Source organism: Acyrthosiphon pisum, chromosome A1, assembly GCF_005508785.2.
Source record: "Acyrthosiphon pisum isolate AL4f chromosome A1, pea_aphid_22Mar2018_4r6ur, whole genome shotgun sequence".
Classification (NCBI taxonomy): Eukaryota; Metazoa; Arthropoda; class Insecta; order Hemiptera; family Aphididae; genus Acyrthosiphon; species Acyrthosiphon pisum.
Window position 1 is genome coordinate 133,712,186 of NC_042494.1, and position 14,623 is coordinate 133,726,808.

A 14,623-nucleotide genomic window follows, 5' to 3' on the forward strand; every position below is an offset into this window, starting at 1 on the left:
AAAAATATAGGTGAGAGACCATCAGGGCCAATACCTGTTTTCATTTTTAAGTTTTCTAATTCAGTAAAAACGTCAATTTGGTTAATTTGGCAAATGTTGATAGAGTCTGGTGATTCAATTCTTGGAGAATTATTTGAAGTAATGGGAATATTATCATTTACATAAGTAGATTTAAAATAATGACTAAAAAGATTAACAATGTTTTGACCGTCGTTGGCTGTTCTGTGTTCAAAAGACAAGGAGTTGGGAAGACACGATGATGATCTAAAATTTTTAATAAAAGACCAAAATTGATTGGGATTGGTTTTAAGTGAGTTTTGGATATTATTTGGATACAAGTTATTGTCATATTTGCTACGTTTTTTGCATTTGGAACGAAGAGAAGAGAATTTTAGATAGTCCGAGTGCGACTTAGTAGTTTTAAAAATGGCGTGGTGTAATTTTTTTTGATTTATGAGTAATTTTAACTCTTTAGAAAACCATAATGGAAATTTTGATTTTGAAAATGAATTTTTTTTTGGAATGAAGGAGTTTATAGCGGAGTATATAATGGAGTAAAATTCATTTAAAAGAACTGATATACTAGTGCTGATTTCAAAAACGGTATTCCAATGCACAGAACCTAAGAATGATAATATGGAATTATAGTCACCGGTATTCGTTCACCTTTTGGCCAATCATAGGTTGTTTCATAAAAAGAGAGAGTTGGATGGAAATTTGGGGCAGAGATATTAATATTTAGTGGAGGATGATAAGTGTCGATAGGAATAATAGGATCATTATTTTGGGTTACAATCAGAGAGGAAGAATTTGATAATACTAGATCCAGCATGGTGTGTTTATGATTCAATATATTGTTGTATTGAGAAATATTCAACAAAGCTAATTTTTCTATAAAAATAGATTCGGGGGAAGAGAGATTTACATTAATGTTTAGTGAAGTTTTATTTAAATTAGGAAGATTAAAATCGCCAGTAAGTAACAAATCTGAATTAGGATACGATGAAATGACGTTTTCAATAATTTTAAAATATTTTGTGTACATAGAGGAGTTTGAGTTAGGGGGAAAATATACACAACTAATAATAAGTTTACTAGTAATATTAATGTTAACTATAACAAGTATTAGTTCAAGAGAATCAGTATCAATTTTATTTTTATTTTATTTTATTTTTAATTAAAACAAGATTTTATTTTGATTAATTTGATTACGATAACGAATTAAAAAAATATATAAATATGTTGAAATTAATTATATACTTTTAACTTATATCTAAAATTTGTATTTTTAAGTCTTGGTCAGTACATTGTGTTTACATTGAACACTGGCCTCAGTACAGAAACAAGTCTTAGAGTTGAAGAGTTTGAAACAAGAACAAAGACTATGGAAAATAATGCTGAATTGACTAATGAAGAAAAAACCATTTGTCTAATTTTATTACGTAATCGTTATCTTCAACTTGTACACTCCCTTTTGTTCACTAATAAAAACTTAGTTTGTACTGGGTAAATATAAATAATGTTTAATGTAAATATATCAATAACACCTTAATAATATGTATCATGGATATTTTTTCTTGTAGATTTTGTGATGATCTTGTTCGGGTCTTAGGATTTGACTGGGTACTGTTATTTATGCAATCAAATATACATAGTTCTTCAATAATTTGGACTTATAAAATCCTTACTACATTGTGTTCTGTACCTTCATTAATGGTAAAATTTAGAGAAGCATCCAGTAATGGTGGCTGGCTGTTAAATACTGAACTTTTGCAAAATAATAGAGCAAATTTAATGCTAAGTAATGTTCCTTATAATACTTATATGATTTATATTTGTTAATTAAAAAATCTTGTTATATTGACTACTTGTTTTAGATTACCAACTTTCTCCAAGCTTACAAAAGAACAATAAAGACATACTTAACAAAATGGAAGCATTAAACATACCAGGTTTTCAACACCTATCTTGGTTTTTATCTTATCATACTGAACTTCCCGAACTGTATTATTTTTTAATGGCTTTAATGTTGGGACAACCAGCTAAGACAATTCCTAATGAAAAAAAAGTTAATATTTTTAAAATACCACTTTAAATTAATTATGCTATGAATTATATTATGTATATATATTGTTTTTAGTTGAATCTTGATGGCATTTGGATTTTTATGTTTGGTGTTCCAATTAGTCAGTCACTTTCAGCTGTTAGTGATCGTATTGTACTGTGTCCAGAAGCTGTCACTGCTCTTTTGTCAACTGTGAGATTAATCTTGAACCAAGATAACAGAGAGTAATATTTTGAAATTATTATTTAATTAGTATTACAATTTATTAAATGGTTTTTTTTTTTGTTTAATTTCAGAATTAAATATGAAGAATGGTTAGAAGATCATCCAGTTACTATAATTCAGTTTCTTTTTTACCTGTACCATAACTTACCAGATTGGATGCCAGCATTTATGACATCTGAAATTTTACATTCCTTAAGTGCAACACTTTTTCCATTTACAAACTTGAACTTAAGTGAACCATCAACACCAATTGATGACTGTTTTATAAAAACACCAGATGGAACTCCTCCTTCAATTGTTCAGAAAGAACAATCATTAACAGTGCATCCTTCTAGAAAGTTTGTTATTGATTTCTTAAGAGTAATTGTTGTTGATTCTCTTCTATTACCAATAAATAGCAAATCATTACCGCCCCTAGATTTAGTTCTTGATGTAAGTTGTCTATTTTTAATAAAATGTGTATCTGTTTAAATATTTGATTTATGTATGTTTATATGTATGTAAACATTCATTATAGGCTTCACCAGAAGGCGCAACTTCATCTCAAGTATCAAAGTACCAAACTGAACTGCTATCAACATTAATGGATCACTTATTAGCTGCTGATATTATGATTGGAGAACAAGCTGCTGTGTCTACTGTTCCTGGTGGTAGCGCTCAAAACATTCCTCAGAATGTTTGTTATTTAACATGCCGTGTCGTTGACAAACTATGGCAGGGTGTTTTAATAAAAGACCCACACGAAGTATTTGATTTCATTATGAAATTAATTGTTCAAGCAAAACGAAGACCATGTTCTGTACCCATGGAAGGATTTTACCATTGTCTCAATAGAACTACTTTGTATTTGCTTTCAAGAAATACGGATTCTATAGCCTCACAAATGCCAGTTTTGGAAGCATTACACAAACTTACCACTAATAGGTAAAAAAAATATTAAATATTTGATCTATAAAATACTTAAACAATGTTGTTTTTTTTAAATTTAGAACATTAGTATTTGGATCTGGCAATCACGAACTGGATTTTATTGGGTGTCTTATTTATTGTTTATTGCAGTTGACTTCTGATATGAAAATAATGTAATATATTATATTCTAATATAATTATACAATAAAATAAATAAAAATATATTTTGTGATTTGATTTAGAAGAGCTTTGTTTTAAATAAATGTGTGTGTTTTCATAGACTAGATACAAATGCAAAAACTACATGGCATATAAATCCAAATCAAACTGCAGAGGTTGAAGAACAAACAGCGAAACAAGGACATAATTTGATGGCAGTTGCTGCAAAACGCGTTTGGGAAGAATTGTATATATCAAAAAAGCCAGCTATTGAAGAGGTAATTAATTTAATAGTTTTTACGAGTTAAATTTTAAATCTTGTATTAACATATAAATATATACATGTATGTTTTTATTAGTATATAATATATATTTTATAGTAATAAATATTTGTGATCCCTAACTATTCTAAAACTGAATTATTAAAGTATAGGTTTTAGGTATAATTGTTTATTATATAATATATACCTATTATATTTTATTTTTAATTTTTTTAAAATAAATATTTAGGTTTTCAAAATTCCATTACCAATGTCACCAAATAACAAAGCTCCAGATCTACATTCTGTTCGTGAACTTATTTATGAGATTGCTCAAAAACATTGGTTAATTTATATTGACATGGAGAAAAAATCATTGTATAAAATGCCTTGGGAACTTCAAACACAAATTCAATCAGTATGATTAAAAGATAAATATGTACAATTGATAATAAAGTAGTTTTTAAAAAAAATTGTTTGATTTGATTTTTTAGAAAATACAGAAAGTTACTGGTGGTTTAACTAGACTTGCATCCCGTGGCAAAGTACTTAGACGTGATGAAAGCCGTTGGCAAAGTGGAAGTCTTTCAAGTATTTCACTACCATTATCAAGAATTACTAAAAGTGAATGGTCTACATGGGCGAACCATGGTTTAAATGCAGTATGCGAATTAGTTTCTATGCAAATGGCACGGCAAGCTCAACATCAATCATTTACTGTGCGTTATGTTCTGGATCAATGGTATTTAATAGAACAAGAATTAACTAGGGAAAGAGGACTTTGGGGTCCTTTTACTTCCTGCAAGTAAGAGAGAAACTCATACATTTTGTTTTTTGTATACTAAACAGTTATTGGTTTTAGATTAGACAAGTGGATATTAGATATGACAGAAGGTCCGTGTAGAATGCGTAAAAAAATGGTAAAAAACCATCAGTTCTATAGTCATTACCCATATCGACCAGAGCTTGAGTCTGGAGACAATGTAATTTATTATTATTAGAATTATTGTATACTTAAAAATTTATTAATTTTAATTGTTTTATTTTAGAAAGGATTAAAGTATCGTGTGGCTACAAGTTATGACAGCAAAGAGTTTTGTCAAAAATATAAATTACCGACATTAATAGATATGGAAAATTTAGCTCCACAATCTAACGAAAATAATAAATTTATAACACAAATTGTTGGTCAAGATACCTTTGACTTTGACAAAAATCTAGATGATAATGGTAAACAGTTTATTAAAAATTTTTTTTATTATTATTATATGCTTTTGGATGTAAACCAAAGTATAAAATTGTTACTACTAATATTAAAAAAGGTGGGCAAGTGGATGTCGCTCTACTGTATAGTAGGTTACAAGTGAACATTTTATGAATTTTTATTTACAAAATAATTATTCAATTTTAAATTTGATAAATTTTGTCAAAATTTGAACTTCAAATGCTTATAAAAAAAAAATTGTGCATATTATGTATTTTTAATATTTTTCAACTGCTATTGTAACAATATATCAGGAGCCTTGCATTCAATTTTTACACTTTTTGACCCAACAGATAAAACTTAATAGATATTTATAGAATAAAAAACTAAAAAAATTGAAAACTGAGAATGTCCGTAAACAGCTCAAAAAGAGTCAACTTCTTTTCAAAATTTTATCTTATATAGAAAATGCTAATATAAACATTCAGTGAAATTTTCAAATATCTACAGTCATTCGTATTTTAATTACAATAAAATAAGAATTTTGTCACATGAGAAATCGAACGAATATCAAATGTAAAAATATAAATTTCAAAAGCTCATAAAAATTTAATTTGACTTTTTTGTGGACATTTTTTTTTTGATAAAGGTAGAAAATATTATGAGGAATCTTGTATTACATTTTCAAATCTTAGATTTAAAAAGAAAAATTTTTATTAGCAAAATAATTTGCGAATATTTGTGATTTTTACATATTTTGTCAACTATTGAACTTTTAATGCTAATTAAAAAAACTGTGACTATGGATTTTTAATATTTTTCAAATGTCATTGTAAAAATATAGTAGGAGCCATGAATTACATTTTCAAGCATTTTTACTCGACAAATAAAGTTTTATTGACATTCATAGAAAAAAAAACTAATAATATTGGAAACTGAAAACGTTTCTAAACAGCTCAAAACAAATCAAAATATTTTGAAAATTTTATCATGTATAGAAATTGAAAATTTAAATAACCAGTGAAAATTTCATGTATCTACGGTTATTTGTTTTAAAGTTACACCAAAAATTAAAATCGATTTTCTCGAAAACAGCTTTTGCGTAAAAATTCCTGTTTTTCCTTAATTTGTCTTTTGTTTTTCACTGCGCTTTTGAAAACTATTGGAAATTTCAAATTTTGACCTCCGGAATGCACCAACTAGATTCACTTTCTCATCAAACAAGATACTGTTGAAGAAAATTGAAGCAGTTTTACTTTAAACCGTAATGACAGACACAAAAATAAAAATAAAAATAAAAAAACACACATCATTGTAAATCAATACATTCATCTTTCCACTCAGAATCTATAATGAATATTCCAAAATAGTAAATTAGTACACATCAGTGGTGTATTTTGAAATTAATTTTATTATTAGCGTAATTGTTTTGGTGATCTATATATCATATATAATATTTGAAACAATATGAAACTCAGCATATAATCAGTAGTAGCTCGTGAATAAATATTCTGTTAGACTTTAATAGCTTCTAGATTCTAGAATCTAGAATATTATTAAATGTAATAAATTATAATGGCATACGATGACTAGTAGCGGAATAGCATAATATATTGTCCTGAATTCAGTTTCAATAGCGCTTATAAAACGTGGCTTATTTTCCCCAGCCTTCTCCGTCCACCCGGTGATTACATTACATCTTACGATTGAGACTGTTGGGCGGCAGTTTCACAGAATCGGCGATCGTCATCAAAATTAAATTATTTAAATAATACTTACATCAAAATAACTATTTATAGGTTTTAGATTTTGTGGCCTTCAATAATAATGAACAAAGAAAACTACTTTATTATATTTTCAATTCAGACAAAAATATTTCTATACATTTTTTTATTTTTAATTAATTATTATTTACAAGTAGCTGGCTGTTTATTTATGGGGAGACGCAGTCTCAAAGTCTCTCCTGATGAGGTGCCCCTGTATATAGTAAAAATTTAAACTGTACACATAGATATCCTTCCCCTATATGTGCTGCTGGTGTACATGTTACATATATCACTTATTTTATGTAATACTTAATGAATTTTTAGAATTACCATTCAAAGGATTAAAAAGAGTTGTTAGAAGATCAACATCTGAACCAGATGATGGAATGGATGATAATGACACAGAAAGTGGAATTGAAGATCAAGCACCGCCAGATGACAATCATACAATTATTAGACTTTTGGAACCAAACGAAAAAGTATGACTATAATAAAATTATTATCAATATTATGTAAATAATTAATTTTTAACAATATATTTTTCTACTTTCTAGATTAGTCATATGTTTCGGTGTGCAAGAATTCAAGGTCTAGATACATATGAGGGTTTACTTTTGTTTGGTAAAGTCCATGTCTATATTGTTGATGGTTTTACTTTACTTAAAACTAGAGAAATTAGAGATATTGACACGTTATTACCTAATTCGTATGAGCCATTATTACCTAGTCCTGGAAATGGAAGTCCAAATCGTGTGCGCATTAAAAAACAAAGTTCTAAGTTTTCATATGATGATATAAGGTACTTACCATAGGTTTATACTCATTATAATAATATGGTTTTTATTAATTGATCTCAATTTAAATAATATTTTTACCAAATTTTAGGGAAGTGCATAAAAGACGTTACCTATTACAACCAATTGCTGTAGAATTGTTTTCTGCTGATGGACGTAACCATTTACTGGCACTACCAAAAAAACTAAGAAACAAAGTTTTTAATAGGTAACATTTTGATGATGTACTGTAAAGTCCCATTTATTTGATATGTATGTAATAGGATTATTATGTTTTTTTTTGTTACTGTCCCTAGAATTAATTTTTGTTTGTAATGTAAATAGATTTAATATACGATCATTTTGTAAGAATTTTTTTGTAGTACTTCGTAAGAGTACATAATAATATTTGCTTTATATTATTAAAATTAAGCAATTAATTATTATTTATTTATTTTATAGATTCATGGCATATTCAACATCAATTGCAGACAATGCTCAACAATCAGTTGCTGGGCAAAAAAGAACAGCAAATGTTGAACAAAGCACAAGCCTTCTTTCAAACCTTATGGGAGAAACAACAGTTACCCAAAGATGGGTGGTAAGTTCTTATAATCCAAACATACATCTATTAGTTATTCTATTAACTATTCCAAAAATAATGAGTTTTATTAAAACATAAAATGGATTATATTTTTATAGAAAGGTGAAATATCTAATTTTCAATACTTAATGCATTTAAATACATTGGCCGGACGAAGTTACAATGACCTTATGCAGTATCCAGTATTTCCTTGGATACTAAATGATTATGAATCTGATGTACTCGACTTTTCAAATTCTGCTATTTTTAGAGACTTTTCTAAACCAATGGGTGCTCAATGCCCTCAACGCCTTGAGCAGTTTTTAAAAAGGTACTTAATATTTTGTATTGCAAAGTTAGTATTTTATTATATTTTATTTGTTCTTCCTAAATCATATTAGTAAAATAGTGATTTTATAATAATGTCTTATAATTTTTCAATTGCCTAATAAAAAACTTAGTACAGTGGTCTGTTATGCTCGTTGATTCTAGTATTTAACCTAGTATACCTGGATAATCATAGTCACTTTGATTGGTTTTCATATGAGGTCCTTTTACACACTAACAAATTTAATCTTAGAAATACAATTTTCTTTTATGCAATATATTGATAAACCAGTTTCTTGTCAATCAAATTAAATTTCATAGATAATAGATGTTATTATATTATATTTGAGTCTATTTCTGCTTATAATATACATTCAAGATACTTCATTACTGTATTTTTTTATAAAACCATATTGTCATTATTTGATTTTTGATCTTTACAGACATTATTTTTATTTTAAAATGTGTTATTTGACTTAACCCCTGTTTTATTGTGCATAATATATTTTATTGATCTTTGATGTTTATATTATAATATAAATGTTTCTATATAAAATATGATAGCTGAAATGTATTGGTTATTTATTTTAGGTACCGTGAATGGGATGATCCTCATGGTGAGACTCCTCCGTATCATTTTGGTACCCATTATTCATCAGCTATGATAGTATGTTCATATTTAGTTAGAATGGAACCATTTACTCAGCATTTTCTCAGACTACAGGTTGGTTTTTTGTTCTATATATAATACATATATCACCATTAATAAATATGAATATTAATACATTACTTATTAATATATTCTTTTAGGGTGGACATTTTGATTTGGCTGATCGTATGTTTAATAGTATTCGAGAAGCATGGTTATCTGCTTCAAAAACTAATATGGCTGATGTCAAAGAGCTTGTACCAGAATTCTTTTATCTACCAGAGTTCTTGGTTAATTCTAATAATTTTGATTTGGGTATTTGTTAAAGTAGTTATTCATGTATAATTCTTTTTTTAATATGACTATTTATAGGATGTAAGCAAAATGGAGTACAATTGAATGATGTAGTTTTACCTCCATGGGCCAAAGATGATCCACATGAATTTATTCGAGTACATCGAGCAGCGCTTGAATCAGAATATGTATCTCAGCACCTTCATGAATGGATAGATTTAATATTTGGCTACAAACAGTTAGGCCAACCAGCTGTACAAGCTTGTAATCTTTTTCACCATTTATTTTATGAAGGAAATGTGGATATATACAGGTAAATGTACTAATTTTTTTTTTTGTTAAAGTGTATTTGATTATGTTGAGTTATCAAAAATACAAATGTCATTTGAACGAATGTTATTTTCAGTATAGAAAATATAATTTTGTTTACAATTTTATTACTCGATAATTTTTATTCATTTTAATTATTTTATGCAGTATTGATGATCCATTAAAGAAAAATGCAACCATTGGATTTATAAATAATTTTGGTCAAATTCCAAAGCAGCTTTTTAAGAAACCTCATCCGAATAAAAAACAACCAACTAATAAGGCATCAATGCTTGATGCTGCTAATCCAATTTTAAGTTCCAGTACCAATTTGAATTTAAGCGACAAACTTTTTTTTTATCATTTAGATAACTTAAAACCATCATTACAACCAATCAAAGGTATTAAAAATGTCACCAAACCTGCATTTGTTGTCTCTGTCTTCTGAGTTGGGTTACATGACTGGTTTATTTTTTGAATATTCATCACTTGTGGACACAAGCAATTCCATATAAATGGTCTAAAGTAGCCAAATATTTGTACAATTATTCTTCAAAGCTGGGTTCCCAGAGGATTGTCAGATAATGTATCACTAGTATATGCCAGTCATTCAAACACTTAATATGTAAATGAGTGAGCCATTTGATTATTGGTGTAACTTTTATATTAAGATTGGATTGACTTATTATCATATTTAAAGGTAAGAATATTGATCTAGGGCACTTCATAGGAGTTTATTAATCTTTTAGTTTATAGGTTATTTTATAAGCTAATATTTATTTTATACCTTGAAGTATGATAATAGGTCAAATCACTCTTAAATATTTATCTTAAAGTTAACCACACACATTTGGTTCTGTTGAATGCAAATTTGATATGTTGTATGTTTGTAAGATAGAGACAATATATGCAATTTAGACGTCTTAATCTTAAGACATTTGTTATAATTTAATATAACTAATTAAGAATCATTATTTTATTATTTTAATTCATGTGGACTTAGAACTAAAAGGTCCTGTTGGTCAAATTCTCCAAGTTGAAAAGAATGTATTAGCAGTTGAACAGAATAAAGCATTAATGCCACCAAGTTTCAATAAGACTATAACTTGGGGTTTTGCTGATCATAGTTTAAGATTAGCACAATATGAAACTGATAAACCAATTGTAATCTGCGAAAGCTCGAGTCAATCACCTGGTGAAATTGTAACTTGTGTGTGCCCTACATCTAAGACTGTTATTACCGCTGGAACTAGCACAGTAATATAAAATACATTTTATGCATATGTAATAGTATCTTCATTGTTTACATTTTTTTAAGGTATTAACTGTATGGGAATTGGATTTAAACAACAAGTCTTTAAAAATTGTGGATAATCTGTATGGTCATACAGAAGCTGTGACTTGTTTAGCTGCTAGTGATACATATAATATTGTTGTTTCTGGTAGCAGAGATTGTACGGCTATAGTTTGGGATTTATGTACAAAAGCATTTGTGAGGCAATTAAAGAAACATAATGCTCCAGTTGCAGCACTAGCAATTAATAACTCAACAGTTAGTAAAAACATAGATTATTTATTTATTTGCAATTTTTTTAATGTTTTAAAAATGATTAGGGCCAAATAGCTTCATGTGCTGGTACTATGTTACATGTTTATACTATAAATGGTGAAGAATTAGCTAATGTAGATACAAGTGTTGGACGAGCTGATAGAATGCAACAAATATTATGTGTAGCTTTTTCTCAAGCTATCGATTGGGATCCTCAAAATGTAATTATCACTGGGTCATCAGATGGAGTTGTTAGAGTATGTGCTTAATGATTATAATTACATATTTTATTCTTAATTGTGTATGTATTACTGATATATATTTTACAGATGTGGTCTATGGAATATGTGCAAGTTCCTAAAGTTCCATTGAATACCTCGTCAATGGAATCTTCTATATTAAAAGATTGTAGTGATGAAAAGAATAAAGATGTTGGTGAGCATTGTTGTATATCAAAAACACGGACAATTGCTGTTCAGAGACTGGTCAAACAATTAAGTATATCATCAGAAACTATTAATGAACAAGGATCAGTAATGAAAAGTGGGTCTGAGAGTAGTCTATCAGAACAGGAGCCAAAAACCCCTATAAAAAAAATTGCTAGATCAGATAAAATTGTTTTTGCTGACGAAAACGATTCAACACCCCCAGTTCCCATTCTGAGGAAAAAAAGGTATTCTACTCTTTTCTACTGATTTTGTAATTTCAAAACAAAATTATTATTTTTTGCTTAAATGTGGTTTTAGGGCAATGAAACCTAATCCATTGCTTCGAAAATCTGAGTGTAGCACGTCAAGTTCAACTGATGAGCCAAATATTCAACAAGAATCTTTAACAGTCTCTGATTCAGTATTAAGATTAAGTAAAAGTGAAACTAATCTCATAGAATCATTTGTTGTTGTTGACCAAGATGATTTAAGCTTAAAAACTAAACCTGTCAGTCCTTTACATAGATTGAGAGATGGTACAATTTAATTTAATTATTTATTTGATAAATGAAAAACTTACAATAAAATAATGTATGTTTTGTTTTACCATAGGGTTTCAGTGGCAACGTCAGTTAGTGTTTCGCAGTAAATTAACTATGCATACAGCTTACGACCGTAAAGACAACACTGAGCCAGCTTCAATAACATGCATATCAATTTCAAAGTATGTTAATAATAAAATTGTTTATGTTAGGATACCATAGTTATTGTTGGTATTTTAATACAGAGATCATCGGACAGTATATATTGGTGATGCCAGAGGACGAGTTTTTACATGGAATGTAGCTGAGCATCCTGGGAAAGGTGTGGCTGATCATTGGTTGAAAGATGAAGGAGCAGAGCAATGTAATTTGTGTGATGTTCGATTTTCATTGTACGAAAGACGACATCATTGTCGTAATTGTGGACAGTTATTTTGCTCAAAGTAATAATTAATTAATCTATTTCTTTTATTTATTCTTCATTTTTTACACCATAATATTGCATTTTCTTAGGTGTAGCAAGTATGAATCTGAAATATCAAGATTACGAATACTGAAACCAGTACGGGTGTGTAAACCTTGCCACACATCATTGCAGCCAGCCAAACACACTTAGTTCCTAAAATCAATGTTAAGGACAATAGAAATGAATACTGATCCAAAAGACGATTTGTTAAACTATTGAACCAAGGCCAAGGCTTGTAAATTCTATATACTGTGCCATGCTGACAAGTAACAACAAATAATTGTATTTTTAATAACCTACCAAATTTCTAGTCTTTATTGACATTTTATATGAAGAAGTATTATTTAAAATTGTTACCATATATTCTCATAGCAGTTTTGACAATAATTTAAATATTTTATATGAAAAAAAATCTGTTGAGTCTCCATTAGCCATAGGTTTTGGAAATATGTTTATGTAAATTATCTCCCATCTTAATTTATTAAATATGAATGCCAGTAGAAAATCTTTCAAAATTCAACAATTTAATTCAGTGGCGTCCATCTAATGTTTCATGTGTTGATTCAGGAATATATTTTCGTGTTTACGTTAATATTTGAATAAAAATAGTATCTAACAGTTCTCCCTGAAATAGTGTTTTAGTATATTGAGTATAACATGTCTGTAGAACATGGTTGGTGATAGGTATTATATAGATATTCTCTATACATATTTTCTAAGATATCTACTCTGATTATAGTGTTAAATAACAGTGAATACAATAATTTTTTTTTTTAATTTTTTGGGAATTAATATGAATTTTGATTAGGTCACATCACTGCTGTAATCGTTAATTATTATTATTTTTATTTTTAAAAATTTGTTATTTATTTGTTTTTTATGTTTCTTTAAAATTAATGATGTGCAAGTTTTACCTATTAGTTTCCGTCCAAACAATTTTGTACAGATATTACTTATAATAATATCGTGATTTTTCAATTCATTGTTCTTTGATCAAATGTATCCAAAATCTAATAGGTTAAACTTAACTTCATATTTTTAAGGTATTATTATATATATATTTTTTAAATTTTATATATTTACAATGTCACCTGAATTTTATATTATTATTTATTATCTAATTTTATTTGATTATTTCAGTATAATTGTCTTGTTTGTTGCATGTTATTATTTAACTATTTAAAAATATTTCATTAATGTATAAACTATAAACTTCACAAACTAAGGTATAGTATTTTTTAACTATTAGTTTGTGATAAACCCCATCAACTAAAAAGTTTGCTTTATATTATAATATATAGGTAAGACATACTTGTAAAATAGAGCACAAACACAAACAATATGACTTTGATGAATCTTATTTTAATTATTATCGTATGCATGTACCTTTTTAAAATTATTATTAGTTGATAAATATTGTATGTACTAGCGCACACGAGTTTTTCTAATTTTTTTCAATAATTCTTTCACAAAAAATATTTAGATTTTTTTAGACCAAAAAACTACTTACTTCTTAATTTTTCATCTTTTCAAGTCTTAAAAATGTACAACTTTTGTATCTACTTTTAATTAATTTCCATCCTTTTTTACTTCTTTACTCATTTAAATTTCTGTCATTTACTCTTCCCTTTTCACATTCTAGCGCAAACTAGTTTTTCTCAACTTTCTCCACAACTCTAAGAATCTATAAATTGAACAAAAGTTCAACTAAGTTTTCATAATGAATATTTACCTATTTTTAAATCTAAAGCATACTTTTGTATCCAAATTTTTTTCTACCGATATATACAGATAATAATTTTCATCAAATGTCTCATATACTATATGTTCTGGGTAACCTCTGTTTCTGTACTAGTCTAACATTTCAGTTAAAATAGCCAGAATTTGTAAAAAATTGCTCATCATATTTGTCCTTAATTACTTTCTGTGTTGCCCATTATTTCAATACAAATTGATCTGCCAGACTGCACTATCAAGTTTGCTTTTTCAATCATAGCATTGTCTAAAGAATCACTGAAATATTTATCTCGTGATCTAACTGTTTCCTGATTAGTTAGAAAAGTCTACCTTCAAAGTTTTAATACCAGATCATGTTGTTATTAAAGAATTTCAGGA

At 27.8% G+C, this 14,623-nt stretch overlaps 1 protein-coding gene across 3 annotated transcripts in view; it reads left to right on the top strand.

Annotated features, from left to right (window-relative positions):
* Window positions 1-13,850, top strand: part of LOC100161547 (WD repeat and FYVE domain-containing protein 3) — a 26,315-nt gene extending 12,465 nt beyond the window's left edge. For all 3 annotated transcript variants that reach the window (XM_008185022.3, XM_016804678.2, XM_001948712.5), the window contains 29 exons: window positions 1,294-1,506; window positions 1,584-1,801; window positions 1,878-2,068; window positions 2,141-2,289; window positions 2,362-2,722; window positions 2,808-3,214; window positions 3,280-3,372; window positions 3,480-3,636; window positions 3,869-4,036; window positions 4,113-4,423; window positions 4,481-4,601; window positions 4,668-4,848; window positions 6,913-7,067; window positions 7,143-7,387; window positions 7,474-7,590; window positions 7,824-7,962; window positions 8,064-8,275; window positions 8,863-8,995; window positions 9,082-9,235; window positions 9,293-9,527; window positions 9,692-9,924; window positions 10,527-10,780; window positions 10,842-11,075; window positions 11,138-11,329; window positions 11,402-11,745; window positions 11,819-12,036; window positions 12,113-12,224; window positions 12,288-12,485; window positions 12,556-13,850. In XM_008185022.3, coding sequence (XP_008183244.1) covers window positions 1,294-1,506; window positions 1,584-1,801; window positions 1,878-2,068; window positions 2,141-2,289; window positions 2,362-2,722; window positions 2,808-3,214; window positions 3,280-3,372; window positions 3,480-3,636; window positions 3,869-4,036; window positions 4,113-4,423; window positions 4,481-4,601; window positions 4,668-4,848; window positions 6,913-7,067; window positions 7,143-7,387; window positions 7,474-7,590; window positions 7,824-7,962; window positions 8,064-8,275; window positions 8,863-8,995; window positions 9,082-9,235; window positions 9,293-9,527; window positions 9,692-9,924; window positions 10,527-10,780; window positions 10,842-11,075; window positions 11,138-11,329; window positions 11,402-11,745; window positions 11,819-12,036; window positions 12,113-12,224; window positions 12,288-12,485; window positions 12,556-12,658 — 5,848 coding nt within the window. In that variant the 3' untranslated portion in view covers window positions 12,659-13,850. The remainder of the gene's footprint in view (window positions 1-1,293; window positions 1,507-1,583; window positions 1,802-1,877; window positions 2,069-2,140; window positions 2,290-2,361; window positions 2,723-2,807; window positions 3,215-3,279; window positions 3,373-3,479; window positions 3,637-3,868; window positions 4,037-4,112; window positions 4,424-4,480; window positions 4,602-4,667; window positions 4,849-6,912; window positions 7,068-7,142; window positions 7,388-7,473; window positions 7,591-7,823; window positions 7,963-8,063; window positions 8,276-8,862; window positions 8,996-9,081; window positions 9,236-9,292; window positions 9,528-9,691; window positions 9,925-10,526; window positions 10,781-10,841; window positions 11,076-11,137; window positions 11,330-11,401; window positions 11,746-11,818; window positions 12,037-12,112; window positions 12,225-12,287; window positions 12,486-12,555) is intronic.
* Window positions 13,851-14,623: the final 773 nt, after the last annotated feature.